At 37.9% G+C, this 22,887-nt stretch overlaps 1 protein-coding gene across 6 annotated transcripts in view; it reads right to left on the bottom strand.

Moving 5' to 3' along the window:
* The window catches only part of PCCA (propionyl-CoA carboxylase subunit alpha), a 302,390-nt gene that overhangs the window by 169,095 nt on the left and 110,408 nt on the right, over nt 1-22,887 (bottom strand). For all 6 annotated transcript variants that reach the window (XM_050332062.1, XM_050332060.1, XM_050332063.1 and 3 more), the window contains 4 exons: nt 22,719-22,755; nt 17,059-17,137; nt 8,158-8,260; nt 3,175-3,269 (listed from right to left, as the gene is read on the bottom strand). In XM_050332062.1, the coding sequence (XP_050188019.1) occupies nt 3,175-3,269; nt 8,158-8,260; nt 17,059-17,137; nt 22,719-22,755 (314 nt within the window). The remainder of the gene's footprint in view (nt 1-3,174; nt 3,270-8,157; nt 8,261-17,058; nt 17,138-22,718; nt 22,756-22,887) is intronic.

The following is a 22,887-nucleotide window of genomic DNA, read 5'->3' as shown; positions in this document are numbered from 1 at the left end:
TAGGGGTCAACCTCTTCTCCCAGGCAACAAGTGACAGGACAAGAGGAAATGGCCTCAGGTTGTACCAGGGAGGTTTATGTTGGCCATTAGGAAAATTTTCTTCACAGAAAGGGTTGTCAAGCCTTGCAACAGGCTGCCCAGGGAAGTGGTGAAGTTACCATCCCTGAAGGTCCTTAAAAGACATCTTGGGTTTAGGGTCTTGGTTTAGTGTTGAACTTGGCAGTGTTATATTTACAGCTGAACTCAACAATCAAGGATCTTTTCTGATCTAAACAAATGGTCCTATGATTCTAAGTGGTATTCCATGAAAATTGAACCATTTAATGTCTTCTACTACTACAGCAAAGGATAGAAGTGGACAATCACAGCGAGTTGAAGAGCCTTTGTGTGGCACTTCTCCATAATAACATTCCAAAATCTTAATTTTGGGCATCAAATAGTGCAGATTGCCAAGTGCCTCTGAACAAATGAACAGTCCATCACCCAAGTGATATGGTAAATTTAAAGGGCTTTAAGAGGATTCTAACAGGTTAAGAAATAGTTAAGGACATGCGCTCTCACCAAAGTGAAGTTTTAGGGCACTCCTTTGAGTTACTCTTCCAGTTACTGAATAGTATCTCAGTTAATACTCTTGTGCATTTACTTTTGATAGATACTAAGGAATCAAGGAATTTTCTGATAAGTTTATAGGCCTTGTTTCTCCCCATGGGAAACAATCTCTTATTAATCACTTTAGCTAACAGGAAAACGCAGCCACACCCTTGCATTTTTTCTTGCCAAAGTAGAGTCTCACAGCAGCTGTCTCTGAAAATGAACCAAGAAGAGCTTGGGTGGCAGAGGAACAAAAACTGAACTAAGGAACAACAGATTAATTAATGTTACTCATCTCTTTAAATGTCAGCCTCTGTGGTGAAATGAGAAGACAATACGTATTCCAAAATGTGTAAAACCAGAAGCAAATAAAATTACAGTACATCAAATGGAAGTTTTGGGCATCACGAATTTTGCGCAGCACAAAATAAAAAACTAGTGATGACTGGATGTGTCTTAATAAATGTGCTTCCCAGAACAGAGCAGGGCAAATGACCAACGTTAAAAGGGTGTAAGAAAAGTTTGTTAGTTTCCTAGATGAATCTGTGGGATTGACCATCACGGACTCCTGAAGGGATCCCTTGAATACTATAACCCCATCCGTGTGTGAACTAAAGGGGTTTCTCTCCTCATAAGAAAGAGGGGTTTTTGTTTGTCTTTAACAAAAGACTGAACTTCCCTAAGAAAACTGAAGATTCAAACACAAAATGATTCCATAAGGACAAGTTCAACAGACTTAGTTTTAAAGATAAAAGGCCCTCGGTCTCTTCAATTAGACACTTAGGAAAATATTACAGGAATAGAGTAAATCAAAAAAGACTTGAGGTCAATGTCAAAAGCCCTAAATTGTACAAAAGGAAAAAAAAAAACATTTTAGCCCATAGCATCCCTATCTCCTGGGCTTCGTGAAAGGAAAAAAAAAAATTGCTTTGACCTATCTCAGAGATCTTAATGGCAGCTACTACTTAAAATAGAAAAAAAGGACAGTGTATTTCCTCCATCCAGCTGTATAAGAAGAGGTGTGTCCAGGAGCCATTAATCAATCAGACTAACTGAAACAGCACAGCATTCACAGGAAGGGTTAACTGGAGCCTTCAGTGTTTCTATAGTGTCTCACAGAAGTCAGTGCTCTGCAAGTCTTGTAAGCCTTCGAAAATGAATGGATTCTGCAGCCAACTACAAGGGGACCATAAGGCAGGTAAGACTTTCAAAGCTGTCAGCTGAAGTCTGGTAGAGTCTAAAACAAACAACAAGAAGGAAGAGTTTTCATTCCAAATTTTGGAAGCTATTGACTTGACCAAACTCTCTTGTAGAGTTATAAAAGGGGATGAGAAAACTTACTGGCGACTCCAACAGAGAAGCCCAAGGAAGTTAAAAGGCTGATATTTCTGATGAAAGAAACACTCTGATCACAGCTGGCTGGTGAGAGAAAGACATATCACCCCCCTTTAATTGACCACAGGCATGGAGAATGAGCAGGCAGCACTGACAGGCATCACCTTACATATACTCATGAGGCAAAAGACACTCCTCTTTTAAGGGCTTAGGTATATGTATGTGCACATGCACATTATAGTGGGACCTGAAGTATTCACTTTTCACAAAAACATGGTAAGATCTTTATACAGAAGCAGTGTAAGCCTTCAAAGAAATCCACAAGCATGACCAAGAAGCATTTATTAGTGAGTTTCTGTCTCTAAACTTCGTTTTTTAATTTAAAATCAAGGTCCAACAGTGTAAGTCCTGTAGTTATGATCCAAAATTAACTAATAAACCACCTCTAAATAAACACCAGTTGGATGATGTGCTTTTTCCTCACATCCCAAATTGTTGCATCATAGTTCATGAAACCCACTTGAGCCAGTGAACATATTACACTGGGAATTCCCACAAGCAGCAATATACCCATGTCTGACTTTCTGAAATCAGAAGTTCCTGCCACCCTTTTTCTAAACTTACTCTCCAATGAAGGCCATGTAACAGAAAACACAGCAAGACCATACCTTGCACAGCAGCAAGGTATTTCAGCTTCAAGTGAAAACAGTGAAATTAAGATCATTTAGCACTTTTGAGTTACTGGACACATACATCTCTAGTTCACTACCATGAATGGTACTAAACCATTCCATTTGAAAATGGAAATATACAGAATTATGTGGCCCTCCCACAATTACTCTAACATAGTCAAATATCTGCATCTGTAGTAAAATTCATACTTACTCCATATTTTACTTTTATATCCAAAAGTGAACAAAGAAAGATCTCAGATATACTAAGAAAGCCATCTCATACCACATATATTTGATTAGTTAAGATCCAAATCCATTTTATACAAAATCATGAAAAAATGAGCTACACAACACCTGTTTTCTTGAAAGACATTGTAAAGCACTGTCAAAACACCCTCAAGAACAACATCAAAACTGCATTACAATCAAATGACTATGATAAACATTTATTTATTTTCTTTGTGGTTTTTAATAGAATAAAATTTGCTTGCATTTGTACAACAAATAGAATCAGCAGCTTTCCAAAAGTACTTTCCATTATGATGAAGCTGTATCAATAATCTAGTACTCATACCTTGGTGCTTCCTCCACAACTTTCTGGTTTCTCCTTTGAATGGAGCATTCTCTCTCATTCAGCCACAAGGCATTACCGTGCTTATCTGCCAAAATCTAAAACAATAACACACCACTATTAACAAAGATATGCACATGTACAGTCTTTTGACTTCATACTATTATGCAGCATTTAGTTGTTCGGTTTCTTCCAATCTAAAATAGGAGCTGGGAAAAAAAGCTTATGGTGAAAATTAATTGTATATGAACTACTAATAGAATGCTCCTTTAAATTCTGAATAGGACTATTCTAAAGCCTCTATACAGAGTCTGTATGTCGCAAAAAAAAAAACACTCCAAAATATGATTTCTGATTTTTTGGGAGCTTATTACAGAAGACTGAAATAAGATTAAAATTACATTTTAAAGCATTTTAAGTTTGCATAGCATTATGAAATTACACAAAACCATATTGTTAGGCAAAATCTTGTGTCAACAAAGATGAGAAAAATCACCAAGGATGCCAAATTTTGCTCCTGAATTACACAAAAGAATTTTCAGAAAGAACGGCTAATGCAGCTTTCTTAGTAGGTGAACCACAGTGCCCTGTCTTCAATGAAGAAGAAAAAAATCTTCAGAAACTTTACTATCTTTTATTAAGGAGGAGAAAATCTGCAAGTTCCTTAGTACTTTCAATGGAAATTAAAGCAGTAGTTTCAAGGAATTTTTTTATAAATCAGGTATCAACTACAGTTCTTGGTTGCAGCTTCAGTTCATAGAAGAGGTAATGCAGAATGAAGTATCTGGATCCAACTACCTAAATTACACACTAGAAGAAAAACCACAAGTTCAGCACAGCAGAACTCCCAACTGATTCTGCAACTTCAAACTAGAGGGAGAAGTAAAAAAAGGAATTCTGTACCTTTATGAAATTGAAGGTATGGTGCAGCCATTTCCAATATCCAGATACTAGATTTGAGGATTCAAGCAGACTTCTTCCACTCTTATGATGTTATACTCTGCACTTACTCTTAAAACAATTTCTTTCATCGCAGACCACACCTGCTCCCTTTCTTCCTTATAAAATTTTCCCTCTAACCCATTTTTTTGTCATCTATCTTCCTGCTCCAATCTGCGGGAACCCATGCCAATATTCATGCTTCATTCTTTAATAGCGCAGTTCTACACTGAAAACCAACAAGGTAAAACAAAGAGACAATCTTCCTCAAACTGTGTGAACTCAACCATATCTACTCACATTTGTGACAACGAATCTGTATTATTTATTATTCCTTTTAGCACCAGAGAGTGAATATGGCACTAGGTAAGATGAATTCCTGCATCTATGACACCAATGGCTGCTGAGGCGTGAATAATCTGGGTAGATGTAACTGAAAAGGAGGCAGTGAACTCATGAAAAGAACTCACGTGTGCTGTGCAGCATCAGATCCAGGGTGCTCCAAGCACTGTAGGATCAGATGTAATTTTTTTCCCAGAAATTCTGTTGTGCACCCATACACTTAAGGAGTTTTCTAGTGGAAAAAAAAAAAAGCCCCTTCAAAGAGGTCTAGATGATTGACAACTTCAGAATTTCCTAAACTACAGCATGTCCCAGACTCCTCTTCTTCCCTGCACAGGGGGAGGTTTGAGGGTGCTCCAACCAAGTGCTAGATTCCCTAACAGGGGACTCAGCACAAAGATTTAAAAAAAAAAAAAAGGAAAAAAGAAATACCCAGGTACTTCCTACCCAAGTCTTCACACATCCAATCCAGATGAGTGGAGCTCTACAGAAACTTATTTGGGAGATCCTAAGATTTTTCTGACTGGGTTTTTTTGTGGTGGTTTTTTTTTTTTTTTTTTTAAATATTAAAATATTACACTTATAGAACATAGCATGGGACTCAATGGAAAAATCACTGTCCTGTAAGTAGAATGATTCCCTGTGAGCACTTCTGTTTCACTGTTAGAAAGCCCACATCTTTCCAGAGAATTCAGCATCACCACAACAATCAAAGAGTCCTGGAATATTTCAATAAAAATGAGTTCCTGTGCTTCTCTCCTGTCTCTGTATTTTCCTGAAGAGGATAAAATTTCTCAATCCAAGTAGTAAATATTTTCTTTTCACTTCAGGACATTTCTCATATCCTGACATATCAGGACATTTCGGTAACCTGGATCTTAAATAAATGTTTTTCAATTAGTAGTTAATATGGCTCCAAGAGACATGCAGGAACATTTACTGTGAGAAGACAATTATAAATAGAATAAGCCAACAACATGTAGCATGTAGCGTTAACCCTTTACTTTTATTCTGTGACCGTTGTTTTTCTTACCTGAAACTAATCATACAACAGTTGTCTTTCAGAAGATACTTGCAAAATACTGAAATCATCCTCTCTGAAGTGACATGAGATTCCAGTACACATCTCACTAAAAATGCAGGTCACACATACAGCTTTTTTTTTACATACCTAAATATTTCTAAAAGAAAATTTCCTGTTCTGTGGGATTACATGATTATGACATTAGTATATGCTACATACATCTATATGCCAAAATAATTCAATATTATGTAGCAGAACCTCTCCTACATGATTCAGCTAAATTCTCTTTCCAGTTGTAGGATTGCTATTTAGCCAAGTAATAGACAGTCCACGTACTCTTACTTTAAACTCAAGTCCTTTTTATCAGATACTTCAGGAGAACAAACTTCAAATCAGTTCAAGCATAAAGTCTATTTGGACTCTATTTTCCTGTTAATTGTTTTAGTTTTTTCTCATGTTTTAAAAAGTGATTGTTTTATAGCTAGACACAGGAAACTCCTTATTTAACAATTTTAAGTACCAATGCTTTGGAGAAATATGAGAATGCTAAAAAAAAAAAGTCCTATTTAAAAGTTACTGCTAAAGTAATAAATATTTGGCATCTGGTCTCAAATTGTTTGTATATTCAGCAGTTTGAAAATGAACCAAGGTCAACGTCCTAAAGCTGATTAGAACATGAAGTTAAAATGATATGCTATGATATTGTTAAAAGGTACCATCAAAGTGTTTGTGTAAGAAAAACATTCACTGTACACTTACTATAAATACAACTATAAATCATTAATAGCAAAGACATTTTGTTTACTCTAAGTGAAATTATTCAACAGTTCTTAAATACAGTACTACCTAATTTTTTGAGGTAACTTTTTAAACCCAAAGGAATCAAGACAACATAAAATCTGCCCCCAGCTCATGGAAATAAGAAGAATCAATCCCACCTAACTTAATTCATTGAAGAATCAGTAGGAATCTGCTGAAGCTCCCAAATCTGTAAGCACTGAAGGAAACAGATCTTTAAGGTGTACTGATTTGCATGCACAAAAAAAACCAAACAAGAAACCACATAGGTAGCTGAATATTACTAGCCACAGCAAGAGAATACAGAAAGATGCTCTAGCAACCTGCCCTCTTTCGTAACTAAGATAAATGCTGAAACTTATAGTTCACTATATACCTTTCCATGACCCTTCAAAAGAGAATAAGGTGGGGTTTAAATTTCATTTTTACAGTTTCTTCATTTTGCTGTTTACAGACTGTTTATTTCAATGTTTCTCTTCCTCACTTCTCCCCCTCTACTCCTCTCTGGTAAGATCCCACCTGGAGTACTATATCTAGCTCTGGAGTCCTCAGTTCAGGAAAGACACTGACCTGTTGGAACAGGTCCAGAGGAGGGACACAAAAATTATTATATGAACTGAACACCTCTCCTGAGAGGAAAGGCTGAGAGAATTTGGGTTGTTCAGCCTGAAGAAGAGAAGGCTCTGGTGAGACCCAGTTGCAGCTTTTCAGTACTTACAGGGTGCTGATAAGAAAGAGACAAACTTTTATCCAAGCCCGTAGTGACAGGACAAGGGGAAATAGCTTTAAACTACAATAGATTTAAACTATATACAAGGAATAGATTTTTTTTTCCCCACTATGAGAGTGGTGAAACACTGGAACAGGTTGCCCAGAGAGGTAGTGGATACTCCATCTCTGGAAACATTGAAGATCAGGTTGGACAGGGCTCTGAGCAACCTGATCTAGTTGAAGATGTCCCTTCCCACAGCAGGGGAGCTGGACTAGATGATCTTTAAAGATCCCTTCCAACCCAAATTATTCTACAATTCTATGAAATGTAGTAAGTTAGCCTAAATAAATAAAAACATAGGAAGTCCACAACAACATAGAAAGGGTTTATATTTTGGATAAAAATAAATGAAATTTCTGTGTAACAAGTGAAATTTCTGTTCAGGGAACAAAAAAAGCTTCATATAGATTTCTTGTCAGGAAGTATTATCTCAAGGCTAATGTCGAACACAAAAATTTAGTTGCCTAGATAAGATCAAACATATCACAAATTTTGAAATCATAATTTTGTTAGCAAGTGTCTGAAAGAAACAACTTTTGTTCTGCATTAGCATATGCGACTTAATGCTAAATCCAATAAATTGCATAAATGGTCACAATCCAGAAGTTAAAGAGAATACAACTGATTTTAAACCACAAACTGACCGAAATGGGACACAAATCCTCCTGAGTTCCCAGGGAGCATTAGATACTTCACAACAGAATCCAAAATACTGACAAAACCACCCAGACCTTGCAAGAAAAATGTTAAGAACACGAGTGTTTGAACTCCTACATCCTCTCTGCTGCACTCAAGCTCTCCAATAGGATCCAGAGTTCAAGCTCCATCCCTCAGGACAGATGCCTATAACTTTTTTTTCTCCCCCAACAAACTGAACACACCTCACAGTCTTCCTGCTACAGAAAGGCTAGAGAATAAAAACAGGAAGGCTGTACTGTGCATGATAGCCACGCAGTTTGAGCAATGACCCAAGACACCGGAAAACACAAGACTCTAGGCCTTTTTTAGTGGAGTGTTTGAAATGTTTTGAACTTTGATTCATTTATGAGTTCAAACCTTATTAAAGAAATATACAATAATTAATAGTAGTAATAATAACAATAGTACAAACCTGGATTTCTATGTGACGAGGGTTATCAATGAACTTTTCTATCAGCAAGCGATCATCACCAAAACTTGAAGCAGCTTCTTGAGATGAAAACCTAAAACCTTCCCTTAAATAACAAAAACAAAAAGAATACTCTGTATTTAAAAAGTTAGATCAGCTCCTGAAGTATAATGAAGGAACAGTTATTCATTTCAGTCATCCAGCTGCCTTCATCAGTGAATACACACACATCCAAAAACCAAGTTTTACCATTTGCATTTGATTCTATAATGAGTATCCTTTTTTCTTGTTTTTCTTACAAAGACAAAAAAATCCAAAACAACAAACCCAAAACAAAACATTCTTAAAACACAGAAAACTTCAGTGTGTTTAAAAAGTCCGAGTATTTACAACATTTCCTTTGTTGGTATTTTCTTCTGCTAAAGTAATAGAATTTTAAGATGCAGTAATTACAAAGTACTTGTTGTCCAGAAGGTGAAGCTCACCATTACCTAAGGAAAACAGCCCTCTTAATACCCAAGAACAGCAGAGGTTAGTTGCACATTAAAGACCTGTAAACATGACACTTCAGACATTGAAAATCCTACCACAGAACACACAGTCTAAAGATGCAAAACGTCACTTTATAGAGCATACCACCTGGACTACAAGTTTTTCCCTGCATTAAGGTACAAGTGAGTGTCATATGAAACATTCCATATGCTTGCCTCTGTTTTCTCTTTTACAGATCTAGTTACTCAAACAAATAAAGATTGCAAAATATTGTATTTCTTAGCTTTTTTTTTTATTTTTTAATGGCATCATGACCTGACAAACAACTTCATGGACAGCTTTCTCAGGGTGAAACAGAACATAATGCAGGGACCCAAAGGCTTCACTGAAATTTTCTACAGGCTCTGGTATATTAGTCCCATTAATGTTGATATATATGGTAAGTTTGGACTAAATTTCTGTGGGAAACACAGCTTCCCTGACATTTGGGCTCAGAATAAGAACTACAGCCCAACTGAGTAGAAGTTTCCATGCTTTCCATCTCTTGAATCTAATTGAATTCCACAAACAAAACCCAGACAACAGAATCACAGAATAGGTAAATTTACAGTAGAAAGATTTGTGTATTTAAAAGTGTATCTTCACCTTCTTTCACAATTGTGGAATAATACATGTTGTAATTTTGACAGATTATACTCAATGTACAACTTCCCTAAATTCATGTCTAACTTCAACATATTGAATTACTTAATAAAGAGAAAAAGGAACATCAAAATTTGTGATTCCATACACTATCTGATCTGTCCAAAAAAACAAAGTGCTGTAACAAACAACCATACACAGTGTTTGTTACTGAAATACATTTACAGCTATTTTAACTCCTATATCAAAGGCACCATTCTGTTTTGTAAATATTCTGCTGTCACACAGTTTTATGCACAATTATTCACAACTGGCTTTTTTTTACTGAAGTATGTGCTAATTAGAAACCTAAACTGCAATACTTGTTTAAAAAATGCCTAATTATCTAATCCATACATCTGTAAATGTTTTTGAACTGTTTATAACAGGAACAAATATCTCAGCTATTCTGACCTTGTTTGTATCTTACAAAACTGTGCAGTTACATTTATTCAGTGAAAAAAATTCATATAAGTAAACTTCACTTTCCTTAGAGACCATACTAACCAAATGGAGACGGTTCTGAATCTCTTTATGAATATCGAAAATAAAGAAATCCGTACCCAGCCAGTAAGGTTAGAAGAGATTGTGTCTTAAGAGCCCCTCCACAAGGAAGAGGCAGCACAACTGCAGCAATGCATGCAATCATGTCCAAAACTTTCCTGCCCGTGCTAACCCCAGAAAAGAAGGGCATGGGAACTTGGGACAGAGAAACATGAGCTTAATGTCCCTGGTACGATTTACCATACAAGCAACATGCCATGCTGTCTGCAGCCTAATCAACTCCTGATACTTGACAAGGCACAGTCATTCAGGCTGATGTGCCTCACCCATATGAAGACTATCACTGATATCTCTACGCTACAACTCAAAGTAAAGAGGAACTCTGCTCAGAGGATTCCTGATCAGGGGCTCTGTACAGACCCACACTTCAAACACTACCCATCTGACTACCATGATCATCTTCAGTCTTCCAGTGCAGCCACCTGCACTAAACCGAGGGGCAGAGAGTGAGGAGCATGGTCTGTCCATCAGGCACTCCCAGGCACCCCACGCTACGGGCACCCCAGCTGAGCTGGTATGCAAGCAGCACAGCAAAGAGCAGCAGCCAGGGGGCTTTGGGAGGAGACTTTTGGTGGTTTCTCATGAGGAGAAGCTGGTGGTACTTTTGACAGGAGAGCTGATTTAAGGTTTTTCTTAAGTTCTCATTAACTTTTATTGGCAGGTTTCTTTTGGGTTTTTCCCCTATATGCAGATTTGCTGCTTTCAGATGCTTCTGTTACTTTCTGCTAGAAGCTTCCCAATCAGGTTGAGCTTGGAACAGGGCGGATGAAAGGCCACCACAGCCTATGTTTAAGGTAAGCGGGAAACACCACTGCCTCTCCACAGGGAGTCAGCAAAGGTGGGGAAGGGGGAAATAAAAAAAAAAAGTCAAGATACCCACCTTAAGCAGCTGTACATAAATGCACATGACCAAGGAAACAGGAGCCAGAGTTGGCATGTAAACAGAACTGCAACATCCTGAGAATAGCTAGCATGGTCACACAACTGCAGTGCTGCAATGAATGGCCTACCCAATTATTAAAACAAGCAGTAAGAAAGGGCAGGTCAAATATATGGAACTCTTCTTGGGAAAGGGCAAGAAGGTAAGAGCTGGAAGGTCTGGATCAAGGATGAGGCCAGAAACGGTAATACTGCAGCACAAATTTTTTTAAGTTCACCTGCTCAAGCTGATAAAGGGGGCAAATTCTTCTTTAGGCAAATCAAAGTCTTCAAGACCTTGAGTGACCAGGCTCAGAGAGTGGTGATAAACAGTGCTGCATCCAGTTGGTGGCCAGTCACTAGTGGTGTCCCCCAGGGATCAGTGTTGAGCCCAGTCTTGTTTAGTATTTTTACTGATGATCTGGGCAAGGGGATTGAGCAAATTTGCAGATGACACCAAGTTGTGGGGGAGTGTCGATCTGCTGGAAGGCAGGAGGGCTCTGCAGAGGGACTTGGACAGACTGGAGAGATGGGCTGATTGCAACAGGATGAAGTTCAACAAGGCCAAGTGCCAGGTCCTGCACTTTGGCCACAACAACCTGCAAAGCACTACAGGTTGGGAACAGAGTGGCTGGAGAGTAGCCAGGTAGAAAGGGATCTGGGGGTTCTAATCAACAGGAAGCTGAACATGAGCCAGCAGTGTGCCCAGGTGGCCAAAAAGGCCAGTGGCATCCTGGCCTGGATCAGGAACAGTGGGGCCAGCAGGAGCAGGGAAGTGATCCTTCCCCTGTACTCAGCACTGGTGAGGCCACACCTGGAGTGCTGTGTCCAGTTCTGGGCCCCTCAGTTCCAGAAGGATATTGAAGTGCTGGAGCAGATCCAGAGAAGACAAGGCTGGTGAAAGGACTCGATCACAAGTCCTATGAGGAGAGGCTGAGGGAGCTGGGATTGTTCAATCTGGAGAAGAGGAGGCTCAGGGGAGACTTCATCACTACCTCATCATCTACAACTACCTAAAAGGAGGTTGTAGCCAGGTGGGTATTGGTCTCTTCTCCCAGGCAACTACCAGTAGGACAAGAGGACACAGTCTTAAGTAGTGTCAGAGGAGGTTTAGGTTGGGCATTAGGAAGAAGTTTTTTACAGAGAGAGTGATTTGGCATTGGAATGGGCTGCCTATGGAAATGGTGGATTCACCGTCCCTGGAGGTATTTAAGAAAAGACTGGATTTGGCATTTAGTGCCACGGTCTAGTAGACAAGGGGCAAAGGTTGGACTCGATCTCAGAGGTATTTTCCAACCTAGTTTATTCTGTGATTCTGAGTGTTTGTGTGGTTTTGATTTGGGGTTTTGGGGCTGTGGGTTGAAGGAGGTAAGGGTTGGCTTCTTCACAGTTTGGGGGTGGGGGGGTGGTCTGTTTGGTTGTTGAGGGGTTTTTACCAGGAAAATAACATCCCTGATATCTGTTGGAACAGGAACACAGAAGATCACAAGCAGGGAGGTTTCTGATGGATGTTGGGAACAACTTCAACACAGACATTAGATGGGCTGAAGAAGAACTACCAGTAGCAGAAGGTGATGATCTCTTAAGGAACTGACCCACAGAAAGTCAGTCAGGATGCTAAGAGAGGTAATTTGTGTCATTGTAAGACTGTCCCGCCACCTTTGAAAGGCTTTGGAGGTCAGCAAAGATTTGTGATAACTGGAGGAAGACAAACATTGCACCCAACTTTGAGGAGACCATGAAAGAATCATAAAAACTACAAGCCGGTCAGCTTCACTTTAATTCTGGGAAAGTAACAGAGAGTAAGATGTCCTGAAAGCTATTTCTAGACATGTAAGACAGTGACTGCAACAACAGCGTATTTGTTTCTAAGGTAAAACATTACAGTCTACATGGGTGCACAACTACATGGGGGAAAAACTGGCACTTTATTATTGTCCTGGAATGTACCACCACCAGTCTGTGGATCATGCTAAAGTTTCTGTACATCAATATATTCAAGGGCAAGGCAGCATTTCAGAGACCTAGACAGTCTCTCAGATAGGAATGGCCTCACAAGTATCTCATGAATTTCCACAAGAACAAAAAGTAGAGTTCTGTGCCTATCACAGAATAATCACCCCTGCATTGATACAGGCTGTGGAACTGACTGGCTGCTTAAGATTACTTGCAATCTAACAGGTCCCGCAATCTAACAGGCTGCAGAGCGAGTGAGCAGTGCACCTGGCAGTAATGAAAGCCAATGAAACGTGGCTGCATCAGCAGACCAACAGCAGCAATTATTCTCCTTTGTTCAGCACCTGTTAGACCTGGTCAGTACCTATTCAGACCTGCTGCATCCAGTTTTGGACACACCTCGTACTCAAAGATGTTGATAAGCTCAAGTAAGGTGGTCAAAGCACACACAGAGCTAGGTTTGTGGAACCTGAAACACAGTAAGGCTTAAGTGGACATCTAATAGCAGCCTTCCAGAGGAGCTTTCTCATGAAGCCAAGCTCTTTATTGCAATGCTCAGCAAAAAAATAAAGACAGGTGCCATAAAATGAAGTGGAAGTTTCCAACTGGATGTGAGGACAAAAATTACTGGAAAGAATGGAGAACAGTAGGCTGTTTAGGAAGGCTGTGTAATCTCAGTGCCAGACTCAATGGGCAAAGCTCTAAGCAATCATCTTCAAAACAGAGTGCTGATGCTACTAAGAGGATAAATCTGGATGAGATGATGTTCCTAGATCCCTTCAAACATGCACAATTCTATATGGGGAAAAACACAACATCTCTAAGGTTCCCTCCTCTCTCTACAGTGCATTTATTCACACTAAAGTTTGAGTTCTACAAAAGCATTACTGATCTTGCCACAAGCCTTCCTGTGGTTGTCTGAAGTAAAATAGTCATGCCAACTTTCTGTCTCCAGCTCTGAGATCAGCACTGCTGCTTTAATTAAAACAACAACTTTTTTTGGAGGCAGCCAGACACTAACAACAATAGACTTCAGTAAGATGCTTCAGATACAGGCATTTTTTCAAACCTCTTCAGGTCACTGCTATATTGAGTTAAAGGCAATTCTATCACAACGTATTCCCTGAAAGTTACTGATTCATCAAAAAGTACACGTGTTTCAGGCAACTGAACAGCTTTTGTACTGGAGGAGGACAAAAAGGGATGGGGGGAGAGGATTAAAAAAAAATTCAAGCCTTGCACAATGTTTCCAACTCGTACATTCCTTTTTTTCTTTCCCAACTCTAAGTCACCTGCAAAATGCCTAAAAAACAACTTGTTTCTAGTCAGTGGGCAGCTTACTTAATACCAACACTAACAAAATGGCAAAGAGCCAATTTCTTATATCACAACTTATGTCTTCATATTTTCTCTTTTTGACATATCCTTGTGCTGTATATACCATACAATGAAAGTCACTAACAATAAAAAGTCATTGTTGAAGCTTTGTGCACTTACATGATGGTAGTACATGATCCAACCCCTGAACACAGGAACCACAGGATATGCTCAGTCAGAAGGGACCCACGAGGACCATTGAGTCCAGCCCTCAGCCCTGCACATTATTTCTATTAGAAATAGTAGCTGAAAGGTAACAAATTTTAGCTATAGCTGTAATAATATAATAATTATAGAGGATCTAGAACAATTGTCATTACTTGGCATATTTAAGGGATGTGAAAGATGAAGCACCAGTAGGTTGCCAGTAAGTTTCTCTAACTAGTAGCAATTAAATTGGTCACATCCATCTTTTCCAATTCCAGTGCCTATTTCCATGTCAGGCCACATACATTTAAGCCTTCTTATACCACACATTGAAACAAGAAAGTTTTTCAACTATCCTGAAAATCCAAAATTATATTTCAAACATGGAAAAGTTCTTCACCTGGAGTGGGGCTGGATACTGGAACAGGCTCCCCAGGAAAGTGGTCACAGCATCAAGCCTGTCAGTTCAAGAAGCGTTTGGACAACACTTCCAGATACACAGTGTGTTTCTTGGGGTTCTCATGTGCAGGGACAGGAGTTGGACTCAATGATCCTTGTGGGTCCCTTCCAACTCCAGGTATTATATGTTTCTATATAAAGGCTTTTTGTTTTCAAATAGTATTTTAAATTAATCCCATGAGACAAAGCCAAAACAAATTTACAGATCAAAATATTACCAACAGTTCTTCACACTCACCTTTCATCTGTGAACTCTGAAATGCAACAGACCATTCAGATATTGGATTTTCAAAGTCTGCCCATAGCTGAAAATTGGTTTATTTTTAGGATTACATGGATCTGGATGCAGGAAGACTACACATGAGATTACAAACTTTTTATGCAATATTAAAACTATCAGATACATTATTTTGTCAGCAGTTCAGTCACCTTCAACACAGTGAGATGTTCTTCTTCAGACACATAAAAAGGAGCAATCTTAGTTCCATAACACATCTAATGAATATGTACATTAAATTTTTTACAACCTCACAGATATTTGATATTTCTTCAACACAGACTGGAAGATAAACTGAAATGCTCTACTTCATATTTAAATCCGAAGTAAATCTGTTCGTCTTCAAGTTCTCTTAAATCTCACTTTCATCTTCCTGCAACAAATATTTTGTCAACTTAATTTTGCCTACCCATAAACTTTAAAACAAGCATTTCTTCTTGATACAAGCTCAGTAAACAGTGTTGATCTGTGACTATCTCAGTGTTCCTTCTCTTAGCACCTTTTAGAGACTACTCTAATATTACATTATAAAGACAAGGCTTGCATAACCAAGAGGATTATTATAAGAACACCACTGGTAAATAATGAGCTGAATGATACTTTGTGGGTCCCTTCCAATTCAGGATATTCTATGATTCAAAGGCTTTCCACAAACAAGGTAAGCAACTCAAATTATCACTAAATAGGATGGAATCAAAGTAATATCACTCAATTAATTTAGTGATATTCAAACGTACATAAAAGAATATCTCTAGCTAGTTTCTATTAATACCAATCAGCTTTACCAGGTGACTTTCTAAACAGTAACCACAACTTTTCTCCAAGACAAATTGGCAATCATGATTTTAGATCCACTTTAAAACAGTTACTTTTATCAAGCTCCTTTGCTCCTTTCTGAACAAAACAAGAAACTAATGCCTTCAAGTCCAAGAGATGCAATTACTGCCTGAATAAGTTCAAGGTAACAATTTTGGATTATAAAGCAGTAGGAAGGAAGCATCCTTGTAAGAAAGCTGGTTGTTCTAAATTTACAATTATGTCCTATTTACATTTGAATATGAATGGACTAGAGATAACAAGGTACAAATAAGCCCACCATGTTTTCTTTAAATCTAAAATTTAACTGCTAGACATTCATTGGTCTTTTATTCAGATTTTAGGTTTTGGTAAACATAAATTTAATAGAGGACAGAAAAATGTCAGGGAAATCTTGCAGGCGACTAAATTAAACTAATGAAAATTTCAGTTGTATTTTGAGTTAATTCCAGCACATGTGCTGCTCTCTGTGGAAAGGAAAACAGTCAGGTTATTTTGGATCAAACAGGCTTCTTGTTACAAGTCTTTGAAAAAATCAGAAAATACATTTTTCTGTAAGATCAGTGGCATGTGGAGTTGAGAATGGATTGTAAAACTTCGAACCAAAAACAAAGCATTACGAACTGTTCAGGATTCAGACAACCACTAAGAGACACAAAAATGTCTGTGTGTTTAAACAAATGTTGTTTCAAAACAGACAAAAGCACAATAGTTTGCTGAGGTAAATACTTTAAACACAGAAGTACGCAATTTATTAGAGCACATTCTGGTAACACCGTATGTGTTTCCACACATGAATTATCAGTCTCATCAACTTCAACAGAACTAATGGCATGCATTAATGTTTGCAAATCACGGCCAATAAATATTCTCCCTAAGAGAGACAATTAAAAAATCAGCATTCTGAAAGGCATACAGTAAAATGTTATTTACACTCTAAATTTACAATCTCGCACTGGACTAAAGGTAGTTGTAAGTGTTGGTTTTTACACAAGTTAATGGACCACATTTTGTAAGGTTTATGTGAGAATTAATTTGAAATAGACACATGCACAACTTCTGAAGTATACCACTCACTATGTGAAAGGGAGAAAACCAAATAATATCCAATTTCTCTGTCTAACATTTCATATCTGCTCAACTGTCAGCTCACAGTGGCTTAATGGGACTTTGGAACTGCAGCATTCATCAAGGCAAGCTTTTGGACAGCATCTCACCTGGTCTCTTCATCATCCCAAGCGATTCTCATGCCTTTCCCACCACCACCTGCTGAGGCCTTGATCATGACAGGGTAGCCTAACAGCGGGGAACAATTAGACAGAAGTTCAAACTTTGTTCAGTTGGTCAGAGGAACATGACAACTGACCACATGTCCAATAAAGCCAGTAGACAATAACTCCGTTTATTAAAACACTTTGTTTGGAGGGAGAACAGAGGAGAAATTTTTCTTTTCAAAAGTTAGCTGTCAATGCAGTAATTTCTAAAGCCAAGAAAGGCTGTCTTCTCTAATTCATTTATACCAAAAAAACACTGAATGAATTATTCCCAAGAAACAAAGTGATTTATGAATAAAGCATTTGACCTTTTTAAGCTCACATCTCTTTATGAACAAAATGTTGTTCCTTTATTGCTGCTGAAATAAACTGTGACAAAATTTTTCAAAAAATTAATAGCAAAAATAAGTAGATCTTCATAAATTAATAGTAAAGAGATTGAGTAAGCAATTCTGTATCTTATCAACACTTCTGGTGCAGTACATTTTAAATAACAGAGCATCTCAAGAGCACTGCTGTTTGGCTATTATGAAATTGAATCAGAAAACAGATTATTGCTTTTTTTTTTTTACAATAAAAAAAAAATCTTCCCCAAATAGACAAGTAGTAAGAAAAAATGAGCAATATAGTTCCGACAGCATTGTAAATAACTGGCAATATTTTACTCTCCGAATAAGATACTATTATACAGATTTGAGTCAGGATCTTAGTTTACTGAAAACTAGAAAATTACAGTAACAAAGAACACACTTGAAAAGCAGATACAGTAATTTAAAAGATTTAGAAATAGTAATGATTGTTTATTTTTTCATACAATCTGTTCATTTAAGGCAACTTCCTGAAACAATTTCTTCATATCGGAAAACTCCACCTTTCTCCACGTCGACATACAGAAAACTGAAAATTGAGGATCTAACTAAAAAGCTTTTGGTGTTTCCAAGACAGCAAAAAATTCTTAATGCCTTTGGTCTCCAGTATGTTTAATCAAAGTCACAACACCAAGGCAAATATCAAACCAGCTGATATCGTCTGGCAAGAAGAGTCTATTAGTCCTTGCAAACTGAAGATACATTCTGTAAAAGGCTTTGATCTGGGGACGGAAAGCGACATTTGACTATGGTTCTTAGAAGCGGTCCAGTCTGCTATCATTTGTGTAACTGACATTACAGTTCCTTTCTGGAATGCAGATCTACTCTTGCTTTGTCAAGTGACAGCAATACAACACGCCCACCTCCTCCCCATAGTCATCCAACTGAAAGGAGGTTCAGGAGAAGATGCTTAGAACAGCAAGATGTGGAAAAGCTTTTTCTTAAAAAGACTGAAAGGGACACCAAAAAAAAGCATGATACAAGGGTAAGAAACAATAACATTGATTGGAAGACAGGAAAGCAGCAACAGTACAAGAGAACAAAAACAAAACAAACAAAAAAATCCATGACACAGTTTTCAACATAACACCTTATTAGACTGTGAAACTCCCATGCTGTAAAGCATTCATGTGGCTGAAAGCTGTAGAGAGGTAATAATTAAGCATATGTAGAGCACAAATCAACTTCCAAAAGGCTACAAATCTTCATGCTTTGAAGTCTGAAGTGATCTCTAGTTATTAGGTATAAGGGTAAGACCAAACAGATCCATGCAAATAACCTTTCTAGAGTCTTTTTCTTACGAAATCTGATGCTGTCCACAGAGGTATACGGGATAAGTCACAGAGTAAAAATGGGTTCGATCCAGAATTATTTAGTATTTTCAAGGCCTCTACAATCCCAGAGATTAAAGGGTAAAGGCAAAATAATACTAGATGGCATACAGCAACAGTGAAGTTCAACTGATTTTCATGAAATACTGTCAATGTTAACATATATATACAGGTAACACTAGCAAATGTAAGCCTCTGGCAACACTGTCACCATCTGGAGACTCTCTCCAACCTAAGAGGCTGCAAGACTGAAATTTTACAACAAACATTGTTTTAAGCCTTATTACGGTAAACTCACTATGGCAATTTCCATCACCTAATCTATCTTATTCAGAATTACATGTACTTGAAAAAAATCATTATCAGTTATGCTAACAATTTCAGTCTAACAATATCCGTCTCTTGAATGGTTTGCTGATTTTAATTCTGTAAGCAGAGTCTAGTCCTCATTTTCTGTTCTTTAGTTTCAAAAGCAAAATAGGCAGGTTGACAGTGAGCCTTGGTGAGGCTTTCTATGCTACAAGATGTAGTTCATATATCACATGGTCAAATTATCAGACAGATGTATTATTAGTTTTGCTCACCAGGTGTAAGACAATTGTGCTTCCCCTCCCTCCCACCTTTCACGTATAGCAATTGTATGTCAACCACACCTGTATGCAAGGCAGCTAAAGACTCCAGAGAGCCACAAAATAATTAAAAGTAAAATGAATTTTAAAAACAAACAAAACCCAACCAAACAAAAACTAACAAACAAAACAAAGTAAGGCTTGTTTTGAAAAGATACATACAGTTTTTAGGTTAAGAAGGAAAAATTGCAACCTCTACATGTTAGGATGTAAAATTACCCAGTCCCCTAAAAATAAGGGTAGTTGAGGTTTTGCTCAAATATGCCTTTACATACTCCTTGCTCTCAGGGGCCCTAAGCTGAAGAGCAGCTCTTTAGGCAATACCAATGATTGAAAGGAAGGCTTTGCAAAATTTAAGTTTTGCATACAAATTGAGTGTAGGATGCTGGGATCAGGATACATTACTCATCACTCTTCTAACCCCTTTTGTACTACTCAGCAGCAATCAAAACTGCTGAAGTATGTTCACATGGATTGGTTGGATTAGTTGTGGGAAGGGAGAGGCACGCAAACAATTTTTAACAGCATTTATTAGTCTCCACAACAACAGCAAAGAGTCTCATACAAAGCAGACACATATTTGAGTAGGTGTTATGTTTTAAATGCTTCCCTCAAATTAGATGCCAATTCACATGAAATTAAAATTGCTTGTGAGATTAAAACCTACTCTCATTATACAGTTGTACAATCTTGTGATGCATCTGAAGGATGGGTCTAAAGATCTTAAAAGGCAAGCAGGTAAGAAGCTGTCAGATTTGAAGATCACTGGGCATACTTTTGCTATTACATAGGTACTATTAAGTTAGGACTGCTTTGTTTCCAGGGTAGTTGTTATTCTGAGAATCTGAATGGTGAAAGGAGTAAACAAACTTCTGGTGTCCCGAAGCTGTTAATTCCCACCCTTTGCCACCATAGGTTTAGATGCCATTTAAGCATTTTTATAAAGTTGCAGGTAGTAGACCACAGAATGCATTGTGCAATATCAGTTTGAGCAATATTGCATATGGCAATATCAGGTTCTTTTCAACATCCATTATTGAAAAGCTAGCAGCAACTAAAGCCGTGACAAAACCCAACTTCTTCACCTCTTAGTTTTGTACAGACTTTCCTTTATTTCATCTGATTGCACTGCATAGCTGTTCAATCCTTTCAAACAGAGGAATAAAACTTCCTGGAGTTTCATCGAGGCTTCAGAAATCAAGAAGCCAATAGTTCTTAATGTACAGCTTTACAAACAGACCTAAAAGCAGCATGGGAAAAAAGCCAATGTAATTAAGCACTACAGAAAGGATTACAAAAGAACAGCCCACACCAAAAAATAGAGAAGGAAGACTGCAGAAAGGAGCCTATACAGCAATTTGTGCCTGAACTTCTTCCAATTCCTGGTTTAGCCTAGTATATCTGTCACATTCTCTCATGACAACTCAGGACTGTATATCTCAAATCAAGGGCAAAAATAAGTTTTTTATACCTAGAAAATTTGTAGCCATAGATAATAATCACTGAAACAGGTAAAGGCAGTGTTCTTACCCCTGAAGTGTCATGGTTAACTACTACTAGATCTTTGGCCTGAATAGAGCAGGAAGAAGCAGGGAAAAAATACAGGCAGTAAAAGAATAAAACCACTGTTTTAAGCACTGACCCACAGTTATCATTTCAGAGACCAAGACTCTGGATAAGTGAAATTAAAAACAATCTGAAAGTATATACACAAGAGATTATAATTTCATCCCATTTTAGATCCTTTGAAATCAAAATCACAGTTTTATTGTGATCAGTGGTCACAATTAGACAGAAGCTTAACCAAACTAATCAACGGGCTAAAACATGTGAGCAAAAAGCTAGAAGGGGCATTTCTCTTTTGCTACACGGCATCACAGTACAAAACCTTTTTGTATCAAAACAGTTCCAAGAATTTTCCATCTAGATAAAGCACAGCCCAGCTGTCTGTAATTGACTTTAGTATCACAGATTTAAGACTGCCTTGATATAATGACCTCCAATGTGCTACTGATATCAAAAACAGGAACCAGTCAACAGAAGAAGTGAATAAACAAGAATATTTTTAAATAAAGAGTCAAATGCCTTTACTGAGAAGTAAAACCAATTTTGGGGGGCAACTGGGATTTATTTACAGTTCTCTTCTGAATGTTCCAATCTGGTTGATAACCTCTTCCTTTTGTTTCTGCTCCCATGACAATGATCAGTGATCACTTCATTTCCCAACAAGGACACAAAGGTTGACCCATAGAAACACTGGCTTCAATTATGTCAGCCTAAAAGTCAGACAAGCCTGCACTGAGGGGTTTCAGGGTAGTTAACCAGTGCAGAGTAAAGGCCCCAACTTAAACTCAAAGTGGAAAGATCTTAACTTTTAATCAGTGTATCTGCAGCAGTGCAAGTCCCACTTTCTATTTGGCACAGCCTTTCTAAGGCACAGCCATAGCTTTTGACACAGGTGAAACGTATTTGCTGCTAGATCAGCAAGAGAAGCTTCAAATGCAGATAACTCCTTTGAATTATGTACCTGTGATAAACCTAAATAGTTTCTAATGGTTACTGTCTCAAAGTGAAAATGAAGAAAAATCCCAAGGAAAATCAGAAAAATCTTACTGCCTTAGATTCTTCTTGTAGCAACCATTTAATAATGTGCAATTTCAAGCATATGGTTTAGCATTTTCCTTAATATAAGCTTTAGTAAATAAAAGCCAAAACTCATTAAACACATATTACACTTAACCTTCATCAAAATGAGTCCCAGACAGTTTGCTGGTTGCTCTTTTCACCATTCTGTAAGATATTCAGAAGCTGAATAGTGACTTTATTTCAGTAAGCACAGAAGAAAGGCTGGTGCTCTGGATGATATTCAAGCTAACTGCAGTCCACACACTAATGAAGAATGAAGATCATAACATCACTGGTGTCAGCCTCCATATAAAGAGAAATACACCATGCCTAACTTCTGACTATCACGTCCAATTGCAGATATACTTTGAAATAACTCCTCCAGTGAGCTATTCATTACTGCCTATTACATGCCTTCCACAAATCATAGCTGCACTTGTTCTGTAAAGTCCAGTTTGAAAGCTCAAATGTGATGATTTAAGAGACAGGGCGTTAATGTCTAGATTCTTCCAGCCCCAGGGGCAACAGGGAACTTAAAAACTATTAAAACATTATTTGTTCTATAAGGATTACTTATTACACATTCAATTTAGTCAACCATGTCTGCTGAGAGGCACACAAATCCCACCATAGCTAATTTAAGAACTTACCAATTTCCCTTGCAATTCTGACAGCTTCATCTGCATCCTGTAAAAGCAGGAAATGAGACCCAACGTTAATCCCATCAGCCATTGCACTGTGTCCTGAGGGCAGTCATATATTGCACTACTGTCTCCTCCGATTCATTTAATGTTTGATTTTACAACCTTCTGACCCTTT

Source organism: Myiozetetes cayanensis, unplaced genomic scaffold (genome assembly GCF_022539395.1).
Source record: "Myiozetetes cayanensis isolate MyiCay16 unplaced genomic scaffold, myiCay2020 scf5-8, whole genome shotgun sequence".
In the NCBI taxonomy this organism is placed as follows: domain Eukaryota; kingdom Metazoa; phylum Chordata; class Aves; order Passeriformes; family Tyrannidae; genus Myiozetetes; species Myiozetetes cayanensis.
This window is presented reverse-complemented; position numbering and strand designations above follow the sequence as displayed.